General features: G+C 37.3%; 1 protein-coding gene across 4 annotated transcripts in view; it reads right to left on the bottom strand.

Annotated features, from left to right (window-relative positions):
• The window catches only part of INVS (inversin), a 152,043-nt gene that overhangs the window by 53,471 nt on the left and 83,077 nt on the right, over positions 1 to 15,495 (bottom strand). For 3 of the 4 annotated variants that reach the window (XM_059925181.1, XM_059925183.1, XM_059925182.1), the window contains 5 exons: positions 13,790 to 13,970; positions 11,079 to 11,188; positions 7,090 to 7,261; positions 1,952 to 2,107; positions 929 to 1,158 (listed from right to left, as the gene is read on the bottom strand). In XM_059925181.1, coding sequence (XP_059781164.1) covers positions 929 to 1,158; positions 1,952 to 2,107; positions 7,090 to 7,261; positions 11,079 to 11,188; positions 13,790 to 13,970 — 849 coding nt within the window. Of the gene's footprint in view, positions 1 to 928; positions 1,159 to 1,951; positions 2,108 to 7,089; positions 7,262 to 11,078; positions 11,189 to 12,502; positions 12,592 to 13,789; positions 13,971 to 15,495 lie in introns of those variants that run through there. The other variant, XM_059925184.1, reaches the window with a different exon arrangement.

Here is a 15,495-nt window from a genome sequence, read left to right as displayed (position 1 = left end):
TTCTGACTTGGAAAACATAATATGCTAGTATTTTTAAAGAGTTAAAGTAAGTAAACTAGCAAAATATGTCAATATTGGCTAAATTGAGAGAAATCAATACACTGCTACATAGCTGAGGGAAGCATAGATTAACCTGCATGTTTTAATAATTGGTGTGACAGTATATATCAGAGCCTATTCACATTCATATACCATTCATTACTTTGATTCAAAAATCTCACTTACGTGAAATTATTCTAAGAGAATAACACAAAAGGAAAAAGTTAAATGCACAAAGATGATTAATGCAACATGTTCTATAAATAATGAAAAAGTATCCAGCAATAGTAAGTTACTGATTTAATTCTAAAGTCTAGGTTACAGGCATAGCTTGGACCTGACTCCCCCCAATACTACCACCACTGTTGTCACCTTGGGGTAATTATTTAAGCTCCATGAGCTTCAATTTCTTCCTCTGTAAAACGGGGATGATAATATAACTTCTTTATAGACTTGCTGTGAGGAGTGAATGAGTTATTTAACAGAAAGCTCTTAGAACTTTGGAATATTAAGCATCCATGGTTATGAAAAAAATTATATACCGATTGAAAAAGTACTGGTGATCATTTTGAGGGAGCAAAACAAAATGTGGTTTGTAAAATCATATGATATATATATTTATATACCTATATACATATGCCATGTATATATATTTTATAAAAGTTATCAAACCATTCCCATTCTATATGATGACTTTGTTAAATTATATACGGATATATAGGCAAGGACTAGGAGAGAACATGGACAAATACAAATCACTTTTAATTAACAGATTTGTGAGTGATCTCTTCACTTGGTAAATTGTTGTCTTCCTTAACTTTAGTTAACAAAGAAGCAATGCTCCAAACACTCTGGAGCAGACAATATAAAAAAGACCTAGAATTTCTACCTCTTTGTCTTGAATGTTAGGGTCTGCGTTATTTTCCATGAGCACGGCCATGCAGTTGATATATCCCCCATATGCAGCGCACTGCAGTGGGGTTCTTCCTGCATAATCCTGCACATTTGGGTTGATCTTATTTTCTATCAATATCTGGCAGACATCAGCATTTCCTCCCAGCGCTGCCCAGTGTAGAAGAGAATGTCCATCTTGGTCGACTAGATCTACCCTTGCTCCACCTGAAAAAGCAAAAATATAATGAAAATGTCTAATACAGAGAGCAATTATCAAAAAGAAGTTTAAAAAATATAACAACAGTCCTTTAAACGCTTTACTCTTAGCAAAAAGCTTTCATGTATATCATCTACTTCAGATTTTTACAATAAGCCTGTGAGCTGGTCAGGGTAGGACTCCTTCCGCTTTTACATAAGGTGAAACTGAGGATCAGGCAGGTGCAGTGACTTTTCACAAATCGAACAGCTACTAACAGGTGGAGCTAGCAGTGAACCTTGAGTTTCCTGATGCCAGGCTCTTCCCTCCATCCTCCTACCCAGGCAGCTCTCTGCCATGTAAAGCTATATTTCAAAAGGCAAATGCAGGGGCTTCCCTGGTGGTGCAGTGGTTGAGAATCTGCCTGCCAATGCAGGGGACATGGGTTCGAGCCCTGATCTGGGAAGATCCCACATGCCATGGAGCAACTAAGCCCGTGCGCCACAACTACTGAGCCTGCGCTCTTGAGCCCGCGAGCCACAACTAGTGAAGCCCGTGCGCCTAGAGCCTGTGCTCTGCAACAAGAGAAGCCACTGCAATGAGAAGCTCGCACACCACAACAAAGAGTAGCCCCCGCTCGCCACAACTAGAGAAAGCCTGCGCGCAGCAATAAAGACCCAACGCAGCCATAAATAAATAAATAAATAAATAAATAAATAAATAAATAAATAAATAAATAAATAAAATCTATTAAAAAAAAGGTGAATGCAAGAAATCCTACCTTTTGAGAGTGACTTGTTAGGAGCACTCTTAATAACTAACCTTTGATGAGTGTCTGAATCACATCTTTGTGTCCCATCTCACAGGCTCGGAAAAGTGGAGTATGTTTCATGACATCAGTAGCATCTACTTGAGCATTATTTTCCAATAATAACTTCACGGTGCTGACATGGCCAGAAAGGGCAGCAGCATGTAAAGCTAAAAAGGGAGCGAAAGAAAGTGAAGAACTTCCAAATAACAGTTTTACCTTTTTATTATCCTAACTATGTGTCTTCACTTTTGATTTTCTCATCATTTTGGCTAAATGCAATTTAATCTTCAGGATTCTCTATTTTTTAACTTTTATAGATTTCTATCTTCCTTTCTATTCATATGTATTACTCACACTTTTCCCCTTTCCTTCTACCTTTCTCATCTCACTGTTTTCTTCCTTTCCATCCTGTTGGTCTGAAATGGTCTCCTCTTCTCAGTTACTAGTTTATTATCTTTTCCTCTTTCTAAGAGGGTAAGAGAACAAAAAATGACAAAGAGAAATGATTTAAATGATGCAGGCAATTCTGCCCACAAACCCACTCAATTAGTATATGTCCCTGAGGGGTTGTGTGACGGGACCTTCAATCTACTGTTCCTTCAGTTGGTTTCCTGTGCTATTCCTGCAGTTGGTCTGTGTACCCACATGGTACTGAGAGTATGTGTATCTTACTGCACTGAGTGCATTTTTCATACAACATGACTCCAAATGCAAGCCAGCTATTTCCTCAGGGCCCAATTTCAAAAACAGCAATTCATTTCAAGACTGGAGAAAAAAGTGAGATGGAATGTAGTCTCCTCTCTGGTAAGGGGTTTGAAAGAGTAACTTTGACTACGTGTGAGTTTCATGTTACGCTGATCCCTGTCTACATTATACCACTCTAGTGCTTATGTCATCACTCTTTAGATTACTCTTTAAATTCTATTTAATTCATCACTCTCTAAATTCTGAACTTTTCAGGATAACTGTCTAGAGGCCTGGGCCAATTCTTTCTAAGGATTATGGCTCTATACTGCCTAGGATAATATTTCTTTCATAAAGTGTGATCCATGGACCAAACCTGGGATGCCTATGAAATGCAGATTCCTGGGGATTTGTTGAGAAGCTATTGCGGACTGGGTACTAATATAATGCTGGGAATTCAGCAGGGAACAAGACAGCTAAGGTTATATTCTCATAGAGGAAGCAAAACAAAACAAGACAAAAACACCGAATTAATAACATTTAAGTATTAGATGGTGATGGATGGTATAAGTAAAGAAGTAAAAAGTATTTTGATATATAGAGTGACTGGGGGATTACTTTTGATTGGTGGTTAGGGAAAGCCTTGCTAAGGCGCTGACATTTAAGTTGAGAGTAAATCATAAAAAAGAGACAGCAAAGCAGAGATCTCAAGGGAGAGTAGTCTGGGCAAAGAGAACAATGAGTACAGGGATAGGAATGAATCTATGTGTTTAAGGAAGGCAAAGAAGCTGCAGCACAATGAGTGAGAATGAGGTAAGTCAGAAAGGTAGAAAAGGCCGGATCATAAATGGCCATACAGGTCAGAGTGATGGAAGACACTGAAGGGCTTTACGTAGGTGAGTGATATTTGATTTATGCTTTCAACAGATCACTCTAGCTGTTTTGAGAATGCATTATAGTAAATTAGAGTGTAAGCAGGGAGACCAGTTAACACTAGCGCAGTTGACTGGGTGAAAACAGCGGTGGCTTGAACTAGGGTGACAGGAATGGAGATGGAGAGAAGCAGAAAGATTTAGAATATATTTTGGAGGTGGAGTCAACAGGACTTGTTGACAGGGTTTGATGTAGGATCTCTATATAGTCTGGGAATACCCCTAGTAATTCTCATGCATACTTGAGTTTGAAAAGCCTGACCTAAATGGCTGAATGTTAGTTTGGCCTAGACAAGATTCAGATGGGTGTGAGAGACTTCAAAAATCTGAAGTGTGTCATATGGAAGACAACGCAGAGTGGAACATTCAGTTTGACAAATTTTGGCTCAGTATAAGGAAGCGCACCCTAATAGAGTGAGATTAAGATGGAAGTAATGGGTTCTCTATATTGGAGCTGTTCAAACAGAGGCTGAAAGACACTGGGGAGAATGTTATAAGGCAAATTAAGGCATGATGTATCTGTGAGAGTTCTGTGATTTTCACATTTAAGAGCATAAGAATGCTTTTTTTTTTTCTCCCAGATGAAATTTTATACAACATCCAACATATAAAATGGTTAAGAGTTGAGTGGTTCTGCCTAAAGTAGGGGTAGAGGGTTACCCACTTAAGCATTTACCCCTCAGCAACATTTCAGGTACCTCTATAGGAACGTGTTGTTCTAAAGAACATGGTTTGGAAACCCCTGGACTAGATATAATTTTAAGGTACTTTTTAATTCTGAAATTCTACAATTATGTAATGTGGCTTCAAGTATGCAACAGATACTCTTCAGACAAATATCAATGTCAAATTTTTAAAAAACAGACAAAATTTCAATTAAGCATAAGATAGAATTAATGATCTTATTAAAGGAAATTCCCCATTTCTGAGTATTTTCATTTATTTTAAAACAATCTCAGACTACTATTGCTGCTTGAAAAAGTACCACAAGTTTACCTAGGAGCTTTAAAAATTATTTTCAATAACTTTCTGTTATGGAAAATTTCAAACATATTCAAAAGTAAAGGCAATAATAGTCCAGTGAACTCAATATTGTCGTCACCCAGATTCAACAATTATGTGTTGGCTAATCTTGTTCCATCTAACTGCTATCCATGCCCCCACTTCTGATTTTTTGAAGAAAATTCTAGAGTCATATGCTTCCGTTTGTGAATATTTTAGTATGTCTGAAAGACAAGGATTCTTTTTTTAAACACAACCACTGTATCAGTCAGAGTATCTCTCAGATACTCTAACAGATAGAATTCAATATGAAGAATTGCTACCTTTGTACTGAAGAACTGAAAAAGCAAAAAGGGAACAGTAAGGTATCACAGAGGCAGTAAATGCAGAAAACGGCTAGCAATTCTAAGACTGAGGAAACAAAAAGAAGAGGACGGAATTATTACAACTTTAAACGCTCAGAAGAGGCACCCAGCAGAGCTGAAGCTCGGACCTCAGAGGAGGGGCTTTGCTTGGCTGTTGCTGGTGTCTCTGAGAAGGGTGCTCTTTGGCCGCTACCGTGAGTGCTGGAAAAACTGCAAAGTGAAATTAACTGTTGCCACTGCAACAAGCTCTCAGTGCTCTGTTGTGTAACACTCACTAGGGTAATGCTAACAGGAACGGGAAACAAAAACAAGAATAGGAAGCAAACAGGAAGATGCACTCCCATGCTCCTCTTCCAGCTTTCCAGTCTCCCTGTACTGCCCGCTGTGGGCTGACTCCCCTGCTGGCAAAGAGGGAATGTGGTTTGCAGAACCCCAGCCCCAGCCATGCAAAGAAAAGATAGGCCCATTTCATACCTAAAAAATATTAACAAAAGTTTTGTAATATCAAATATCCAGATAGTGTTCACATTTTCCTGAGAGCTTTATAATTTTTTTGTAATTGATTTATTTGAATCAAGATCCAAATAATACCCATATATTGCTATTGATAAGAACTCATTTTTAATTAAGGGAAAACAACTCTGTAGAGGGATGATGGAAAGGAACTCACTTGCATAGAAGAGAAATGTCAGGAAGGTATCTCTGACATATAATAAAATCTCCTTAGGATAAAGAGCCCAGGGAATGAATGAATTTGAGAGGAATTTATGTCTCAACCCCAACCATGATGCACATCAGAAAGGCAACTTTGGTCGAGAGAATGCAAGTATCCTAGCCCATACTTTATTAAAATACATGAAAAGTTAAACAAAGAGCGATGCTAGTGATAAAGACTGCATATTAATACAAGTCTGACAAAAAAATTAAATATTCAGATCATTTATAAACTCAGTGTCCTATGTGTCTGTACAGTACTCCTTAAGAAGCTTAAGATCTACTATGAAGCTTTGGTATAGAAATATTCAATACTTTCAAAAGTTAAAGCCTTTATCAAAATTGATATTACCTAAAAACTCTTTTTAAAAAATTAGAAGGTGCGATGGTCTAGGTATAGGGAGGGAGATACGAGGTGTAGCAACTCCATTCCCCTCTGTCCCCCAAGTGCTACATCAATAGTGTCAGTGGTCAAGAAAGATCTTATTCAGGATAACAGGTAGGTGCAAACAGCTCTAGTATGTTTCTACAAATAAGAAAACATAACATTGAGAAGCTCATAGCTGAGGTTTTGTTCTGTTCAGTGTTATTGTGCTGTTGTGTGATTTTTCTTTCTCCTTCTGACTTGCAATTTGGATATACAGGTGTCCCTCGATATCTGTGGGGGATTGATTCCAGGAGCCTCTATAGATACCAAAATCTGAAGATGCTCAAGACCCTTATATAAGATGGTATAGTAAAGTGAATACAAGTCAGGCTTCCATATCCACAGATGCAAAACCCTCAGTTACGGAGGGCTGACTGCAGTATATAAGGAAGAGACCTCTAAGGTGACAATGAGTGTTAAAATACTTATACTTCTCTTACTAATCAACACATAGTTAGAGGGCTCTCTTATTAGAAAAAGAGATTAAAGGAAGCACCTAGTAAGAGCTTTTGAAGCTTTGAAGCTTCTAGAGCCATGGGAGGTTAACTCTGAAATGGGAGATTCAGGATGCAGCAATGCTGTTCAAAACTGAGAAAAGAGCATATTAAATGAGACTGGTGAGAACATACTTAGATGTGTGTGTTCTCTAAAATGTAATTCTAAATGTTTGAAAATATAGTTAATAATTGCTAGGTATGTATAGTTTTAAAGTGCAGGTTCATTCTTTTTTACACAAAGATATATGTTCAGAAGAGTTCCCGCAATCATGTCTAAGGAGCAACAAGGCTTGTAAATCAAATGCCAAGATTCACTTGGTAGAAACACAGGCTAATTTTAGCCATGATACTTGGAAGAAATAAAGCTGTTGGAGTGATGTCCTGGCAACCTAAACTTAAAAAGTTAAGATGAAAGTCAAACAATATTAGATTAGGAACAATGGTTTCAACTTACTATTTTGCAAAATAGCGCCATCTACACTTTGAAGCCTGAATGAAAGCAAACTGAATATGTCTGCCAGTTCTTACCTGTACCTCCATATTTGTCTGCCATGTTAATGTCAATGTCAGATTTTAAACTCAGCATAGTCCTAAGGACGTCATCACTGCCTTTCCCAGCAGCCCACATAAAGGATGTTCTTCCTTCAAGGTCTGAATCATCTTTTACTGAAGGATGTTTTAGAAACACTTTAACTGTTTCCTGTAAGAAAACTTCATTTAAAAATTTGAGACAAGAGAGTGGCATTTTCTATGGTAAGAAAGCCAGTGTTATATGTGACTTCCACTTAGAAGCAAAGTATTTTTTCCTCTACTTTTGAATCAAATGAAATTATCTTTTTATGAATAACGAAATTACAATTTCCATTGAAAGTGACAATCTTCTGTCCTTATACATTGGTTTTAGTTTTCATAGCACTTCAAAAATATAACCTAACTTCCTCATTCAACATTCTAATAATTGAGAATGATCATCCTCAATCAAGTTTAAAAACTCAACTGCAGAGAAGCCTAATACATTCTCTCACTGTGTGTTTTGTTACTATTTTAAAAAATAGTTAGTGCATTTATCAAATAATTATGGGTAGTTACTGAGAAATGCAGTGTTCAATTCATCTAAACAAATATTTATTCAGCATTTCCTACAATCAAGGTCCTTCCTCTATAGAATCATACAAAAATTAGGATCCTTAATAATTCTAACAGTGTTTAACAATTTTAATCGGGGTTAATATTCATAGCATTTAAAATTGCATCTTTCCTCAAAACTCAGATGCTTACAAGCTTTTAGGAAGATCACAGAAACTTTTGCTTGAATGGAAATAAAATAGTTTCAGAAAAAAACAATTTCTGGAGGCTGTGAGTTGGCCAAAAATGTACAAAATGTTGATGACCAATATTTCAGAGCAAGAAAAAAGTTAAGGGCTCATCTCGTCCAGCTCCTCATTTTACAGATGATATTTAGACTCAAGGTCATATAAACATTGGTAGCAGTTAACAGGAGTAGAAAGCAGGGTTAAATCACTGCACTCTTTCCACTGTAACACACACTGCTTCCTAGTCTTAAAACTAGACGTTGAGCTACTGAGGTATTACAGCTTAGTGCTCCTTAGGATCTAGTGTATGTCCTTATTAAGTAGATTTGAATAAAGAAATAAAATTTTGGGACTTCCGTGGTGGTTAAGAATCCAATGCAGGGGGGCACTTCCCTGGTGGCATAGTGGTTAAGAATCCACCTGCCAATGCAGGGGACACGGGTTCGAACCCTGGTCCGGGAAGATCCCACATGCTGCGGAGCAACTAAGCCCGTGAGCCACAACTACTGAGCCCAAGGGCCACAACTACTGAAGCCCGCGCACCGAGAGCCCATGCTCCGCAACAAGAGAAGACACCACAATGAGAAGCCCGCACACTGCAACGAAGAGTAACCTCCGCTCGCCCCAACTAGAGACAGCCCGTGCACAGTGACGAAGACCCAACGCAGCCAAAAATAAATATAAAAAAAAAAAAAAAAAAAAGAATCCAATGCAGGGGACATGGGTTCAATCCCCGGTCCAGGAAGATCGCACATGCTGCGAAGCAACTAAACCCATGCGCCACAACTACTGAGCTTGCACTCTAGAGCTTGCGAGCCAGAACTACTGAGCTCACATGCCACAACTACTGAAGCCCGCGTGCTAGAGCCCGTGTCCACAACAAGCCACCGCAATGAGAAGCCCGCGCACTGCAACAAAGGGTAGCCCCCGATCGCTGCAACTAGAGAAAGCCCATGTGCAGCAATGAAGACCCGATGCAGCCAAAAATAAATAAATAAATAAATTTATTAAAAAAAAGAAATAAACTTTTAAAATATTGGTGATTTGGGGGGTTTCTTTTAATAATTTGCAAACATTTCTTTGTTGAGTATGTTTTCTTAATGATGAATGTTTGCAAGGGTTTTATGGGACTGTTGTTGTTGTTGATGATGTTTTTTAAAAAGAGAATTACAATCTCTTGTGAATTAATAGAGTCCCAGGAGATCAAGGGATGAAATTGAGCCTATAAAATTTGCATAATTATTAAAAAACTATTTCTGTAATTGGCAGATTGTCTAAAGCAAGTGTTTCTTTGAATAAACATCTGTAATGTTCTAGCGTTCTTTCTTACTTGCATTAGCACAGTTACTTAATTACTGGTTTCTGTACATAGGTTAAATTTGGAGTCTAAGACTTGGGTTCAAGATCTTGAGCAAATTTTTTTTTTTTTTTAAATCATAGCAGTGACTTTTTACTTATTTATTTATTTGTTTATTTATTTATTTATTTATTTATGGCTGTGTTGGGTCTTCGTTTCTGTGCAAGGGCTTTCTCTAGTTGTGGCAAGCGGGGGCCATTCTTCATCGTGGTGCGCGGGCCTCTCACCATCACGGCCTCTCTTGTTGCAGAGCACAGGCTCCAGACGCGCAGGCTCAGTAATTGTGGCTCACGGGGCCCAGCTGCTCCGCGGCATGTGGGATCCTCCCAGACCAGGACTCGAACCCGCGTCCCCTGCATCGGCAGGCAGACTCTCAACCACTGCGTCACCAGGAAAGCCCAAGCAAATCATTTAATCTCTTGGAACCTTGGTTTCCTCATCTGTACGTAGGGGTAACATGTCCTTTCATAGGCCTATGTTGAAATATGAAATTCTGATTTCCATAGGTTGACTAGACTGGGCCAATTGGATTTCTTATCTATGTGTAATAAGAATGAACTCCTCCTCAAAAACTCTGTATTTTTCTGAGATCTTTGGAGATAATAGAAGATAATGGTTTACCAAAACTTTAGGTGATATATAGAATAGATTTTTAGGAATGCCAAGAAGGGGGATGATTGCTATAGTTGCTCTGGGTACCAGAGAGAAAGAAAAGTGGGAAAATAAGATGTTTTCTCAATCCAAGAATTCAGTGTATTCAACAGTGCATTTGGGGAGGTCAGGAAGATGGAATTATACTATGCTGATGATAACATTCTCATAATTTAATGAAACCAGGTGTTTCACTATGCACTCTCATGTAGAAGGCAGCAAAATCCACTGTGACTGCATTAATGTATGCCTCTTTGGATGTGTCTCTAGTTCTTAGTGGCCACTCATACTCAGGAGGCTGAAGCAGCCTAGACATTATCATGTTGCTGGCTGGACTGAGTGACATAATGGATGAGAAAGTACTTTGTAAACTGTAAAGGGTGGCAGTAAGGAACTATTAATAATAGTTAATATCTTTGGATATATCAATAATTCATATTTTTGCTTTCTCAGATGTACAATATACAAAATTATTAGCACAAATAATAATAGCAATGAATGCTATTTCTTGAATACCTACTCTATGCCAAGTATTACACTAGGCACTGGTCATAAACTTTCTCTAATCCTTATAATAATCCTAAAAGAAAAGGTATAATTATTCTCATTTTACATATGAAGAAACTAAGACTCAGAGAGGTTAAGAACTTATGCAAGGTCATATAGCTAGCAAATGGCACAGTCAGGATTCTAGCCAAGGTCTATCTAGTTCTAAAGCCTTGCCCACTGCCTTCAGGACAATTACAGATTGCCAAACACTAGATTGTCTTTAGTGCCTTACAATTAACAAAAAAGATTAAGTACACTTACAGTAAAGCAAAATGTTACACTGAACAGTTAAAATAAAAATTCTTTAAAACTTCCCATGTGACTAACAACTTTATAAAAATTCAGACTATCACCTGAATCACAGAGTGAACAGTATGAGCAATTGTTAAAAAATAATTGCTACACAAACACACAAATGAGTACAAGTAACAGTGTGAAATCTGAATAAGGTCAGTGGATTATATCAATATCAATTTCCAGTTTATTACATTATATTATACTTCTGCAAGATGTTACCACTGGAGTGAACTGAATGAAGGGTACATGGGATCTTGCTGTTTTATTTCTTACAACTGCATGTGAATTTACAATTATATCAAAATAAAAATTTAATTTAAAAAAAAAGATAATTGTCATGGTTTACTTACAGCGAAGTTACTCTGAGCTGCATAGTGCAAGGGTGTTGCTCCCTGGCTGTCAGATGGGATGGTTCCAGACTTATTTCTTTCTAAAAGCAGATGGACAATCTGTGCGTGGCCTGAAAGCAGACACAAGGTAGTTATCACATAAAAGGACTGATTCATTTATAATCTATTTAAAGGAAAGAGGTAAGAAAAATCATTAGCACATAAACCAGCATTCACAATGCCCAGTGCAGCCTCTTCTAACTTCTCACGAAAATACATGATTATGTAGCACAAAGGCAAAAACTTACAACACTAAAAACTTAGGGCTTCCCTGGTGGCGCAGTGGTTGAGAATCTGCCTGCCAATGCAGGGGACACGGGTTCGAGCCCTGGTCTGGGAAGATCCCACATGCCACGGAGCAACTAGGCCCGTGAGCCACAACTACTGAGCCTGCGCGTCTGGAGCCTGTGCTCCGCAACAAGACAGGCCGCGACAGTGAGAGGCCCGCGCACCGTGATGAAGAGTGGCCCCCGCTCGCCACAACTAGAGAAAGCCCTTGCACAGAAACGAAGACCCAACACAGCCATAAATAAATAAATAAATAAATAAAGTTTAAAAAAAAAAACTTAATGCTTCAACCAGGAAGGAAATGACTAATTATAACAGCCAGATTGAGAAAAAACTGTATTAGGTATCAGCTCACTGCATCCCCTGGCTTCACCTTATAAAACTGCCCATAAAAACAGAAGAAGGCACGTTAGAAGCCAGCCCCTCTCAGCCATCAGTGTCCCTGGTCTCCACGTTCCATTGCACCATCAATCAGAACTACACGGTTGTTCTCTTCTGCTATTCAGGAGGACAACCTATAATACAAACTCTTGTGACCTCTGAGGCCTTCTATCCATCCCCTCTAACCTCCCTCCCCCAATTTTTTAACATCTAGGCAGTGATTTCAAATCCCAGAAAACAAGTGGGCAGGAATGATGAGGTGGTAGTAGAGAAACATGCTCTGCAGTACACTTTGGAAGATGTGGATGTGGTCTCCACAAGTGAAGAACTGTAGAAAGGATCAAAGAATAAACAAGCCTGGTAATTGTATATTTAGGAAACCTGAATTTCATACATGCCATTGCTTCAGTGTATAGGGAATGAGGCAATGAAGAAGATTCCACATTAGCAGAGCAAGAATACACTGCATGAAAGCCAGGCAGAAAAAAAGGAATTTGAGTGGGAGCTGTGCTTGTCTACCTGCTCTCCAGCTATGGTTTGAGATGGAGTTCTCCATAACATGAACAGGCAAAAACAGGATCAAAGGCAATCTATGCACATAGTCAATCTAAATATCTTTCGTTTGAAAGATAAAGAGAAAAATTCAGAGAAGGCTACATGAAAACATACTCTAGGACAGGGAGAAAGGAACACCATCAGAAAGAAGAAGAGCATACCTCAGAAAATGATCTAGAGAAGGATCCAGAGGAAAATTTCAGGCAACTGTTTGGCATCCTTGACTTTTGCAAAGAGATGGCCTCTATGAAATGAAACAGAATATCCTAAGAAGAAAATAATCTAAAATGAAAAGGTAATGGAAGGAGATAAAAAGGAAAAAAGCTGAGATAAAAAGAAATATGGATGAGAGAAGGAAATCAAAATATAACCTAAAATACAATCTATAAGAGGCAGAAAGAAAGCTGAACTTGTGGAACACAAGTCAATTTAGTGCTGTGGAGACAAATTTGCAAAGTCCTCCTAGAATGCAGAGGAAAAGGGATGAAACTGCACCTTGAAATGAAGTCTAAATAATAATTATAAATCTGACTATAAAACTGAATGCAATCATTTAAAAAAGAGATAATGTGTAATTTAAAAACTAAGTCCATAATAATAATGGTTTATTATAATTATTAATATTAATTAATAATTACTATCAGATTATATTTATAAATACCCAAAGAATGATAAGTGAAAGTGTGCTAAATTCCTCATTTTTAAATAGATGGGAATTAATAGACACAGTTTTGCTCTGGACTCTGACTTAGGCTTAAAAATTTAAAAGTAACTACTAGTAGAACTTAAAAATCCTCCTAAAACATTAGGCAATTCAAAACCAAACAACAACGAATGTAATCCACACACCACAAGGCAGAAAACAAACGAATCAGGAAAAAACCAAAACACTAATAATAAAGAGCAGAATAACAGAAAAAAGATCAAATTATACAATTTATAACAATGACTATCAGTGGGTAAAACTCCTTCACTAAAAGAGACTCTCAGAGTGCCAAAAATCAGACACATACACATATATACTCTCTCATCTAAAAAAGTGATCCCCAAAAAGGTTAAGTCAAAGGCATATCAGGAAATATGATGAAAAGGAAATCAAATATCATAGTATTAGCTCACACATAAAATTAGAGCCCTTCTCCAAAAAAGCAAAGGCACTGAATGTGAAGATTATTTTATATTTACATTTGTCAACAAATGTGCATTACTTTTATAATAAAAATGAAACGACACGATGTTGAAATTAATATATAACAGAGAATACATTCTATATTGCTAAAATTTAAGCATACAACAGAGTGATTTAGGTATAAAGCGCCACATATCAACTAAAAATTAAAACAATTAAATAGGAGGTGGGAGCTGACAGGGGGAGAGAAGCCATGGAAAATTTCCTATACTCATGCAGTTCCTCCTACTGTTGATCCTTGGTTTCACATTCAACTCACCTAGTAAAGCTGCCCAGTGAAGAGGCGTTCGAAATAAGTTATCGTAAGATGTTATATTGCAGCTTTCGTATGAGGTCAAGACATCAACCACTGTCACGTTCCCATCAGCAACTGCAAAGTGAAGAGGTGTTCGACCCTCGTAGTCTTGCCAGTTCAGTAAAGACTCTGTTGGAGCAGCATCCTATTTTTAAGGAACCAGAGACCTCAGACATACATGGAATCCTTAATAAATCACGTTTGACACAGTATTAACTGAGCAATTTTTGAAACCTACATATTCTCTCTCAGCAGAAGTGATAAATTCAGAAAAAAGTATACAGTCTAAATCTTTAAAAATTAATTTTCATATTTAACTATAAAAAGTACAGAAAAGATACAATAAACAACATGTACCATCTATCAATAGATTAAATAGGGATCAACATTTTGCCTAATGTGCTTTTTTTAATCTCTTACAGATTCAGCTAAAGGCATATGTTTTGTATTTTTGCTTCACATATATACATCCATAAACAACAGTTAAATTTTGTATGTGTGTTTTCAATATTTATACTTATGTATTATACCATACATATCCCTGAATTTTTTTTCAAAATTATACTTTTGAATTTTTAATTTCAACACAATACATTTGAGTATCTATGATGATACTAGTCTATTTGTTAAACCACAATTTAGTTAACCATTCTCCTACTGAGGGATATTTAGGTTATTTACATTTTTTCCCACTATTAACAATAATGCTGCAATGAACACGCTTCCTTTACATGTCCCTTTGTGGCACATGTGATTTTTCTCTAGCCCAGACACCTAGATGGGAAATTGCTGGGTTGAAGGATATTTGCATCTTCAGCTAGTATTGTCAAACTGCTCTCTAAATGGCTGTACTAATTAACACATCCATGACGATGTGTAAAAGCTTTTATTTCCCCACATGCTGGTACAGATTAACCACTTAGTATTATCAAACTTACATTTTTTCCCTTATAGGTATGAAATGCATTTCACTGATGTTTTAATTTGTATTTCTTTTATGAATGAGGTTGAGTTTTTTTTTATCATATGTTTATTGGATATTTGGTTTAAATTGACAGTTTACAACATTTATTCATTTTTCTACTGGATCTTTGTAGCAGATATGATGCATTGCTAAGGTCCCCCTTCACGACTAAAGGACCTACTTCCCCAGCTGCTGCAAGTGCTGCCAGCAAATGACTTTCTACTGTCATCCTTTTGGAATTGCTTCAGCTAAAGAGAGTTACCTCACCTACGGTCAGGTCCCTTCTCAGATTAGGTCATATCCAAAGCCAAGCTCTCTTGTCCAAATTTAAGAACTCTCTGAAGGGCCATCCCAGATTTAGAGTTGTCTACACAGTCAGGCTATTTTACAAAAAAGAGTATTAAAGGTATTATAAACACTTCAAAAAAAGAAGTAGAATATTACCACAATGGTATTCTAGGCCCTTGAGTCTCCCAAGGACTTAGATGCATTTATAAGGGAGAAAAAAAAAGCCAAATCTGTGAGGAAATAAGATATTATGAGTGAGAATCATCCTCCAAAGACTTCAGATCTTGGAATTAACACAAAAAGAATATAAAATAACTATCTATGAAACATGTAAGAAAATAAAAAATGAAATAAAAGGTGAGCAAGGAAACAAAAACTCTCAAAATGATCAGGCAGATCTGAAAAAGAACCAAGTAGA

Source organism: Balaenoptera ricei, chromosome 6 (assembly GCF_028023285.1).
Source record: "Balaenoptera ricei isolate mBalRic1 chromosome 6, mBalRic1.hap2, whole genome shotgun sequence".
Taxonomy (NCBI): domain Eukaryota; kingdom Metazoa; phylum Chordata; class Mammalia; order Artiodactyla; family Balaenopteridae; genus Balaenoptera; species Balaenoptera ricei.
Note: the sequence above shows the minus strand (reverse complement) of the source record. Positions and strands in the feature narration are given on the sequence as shown.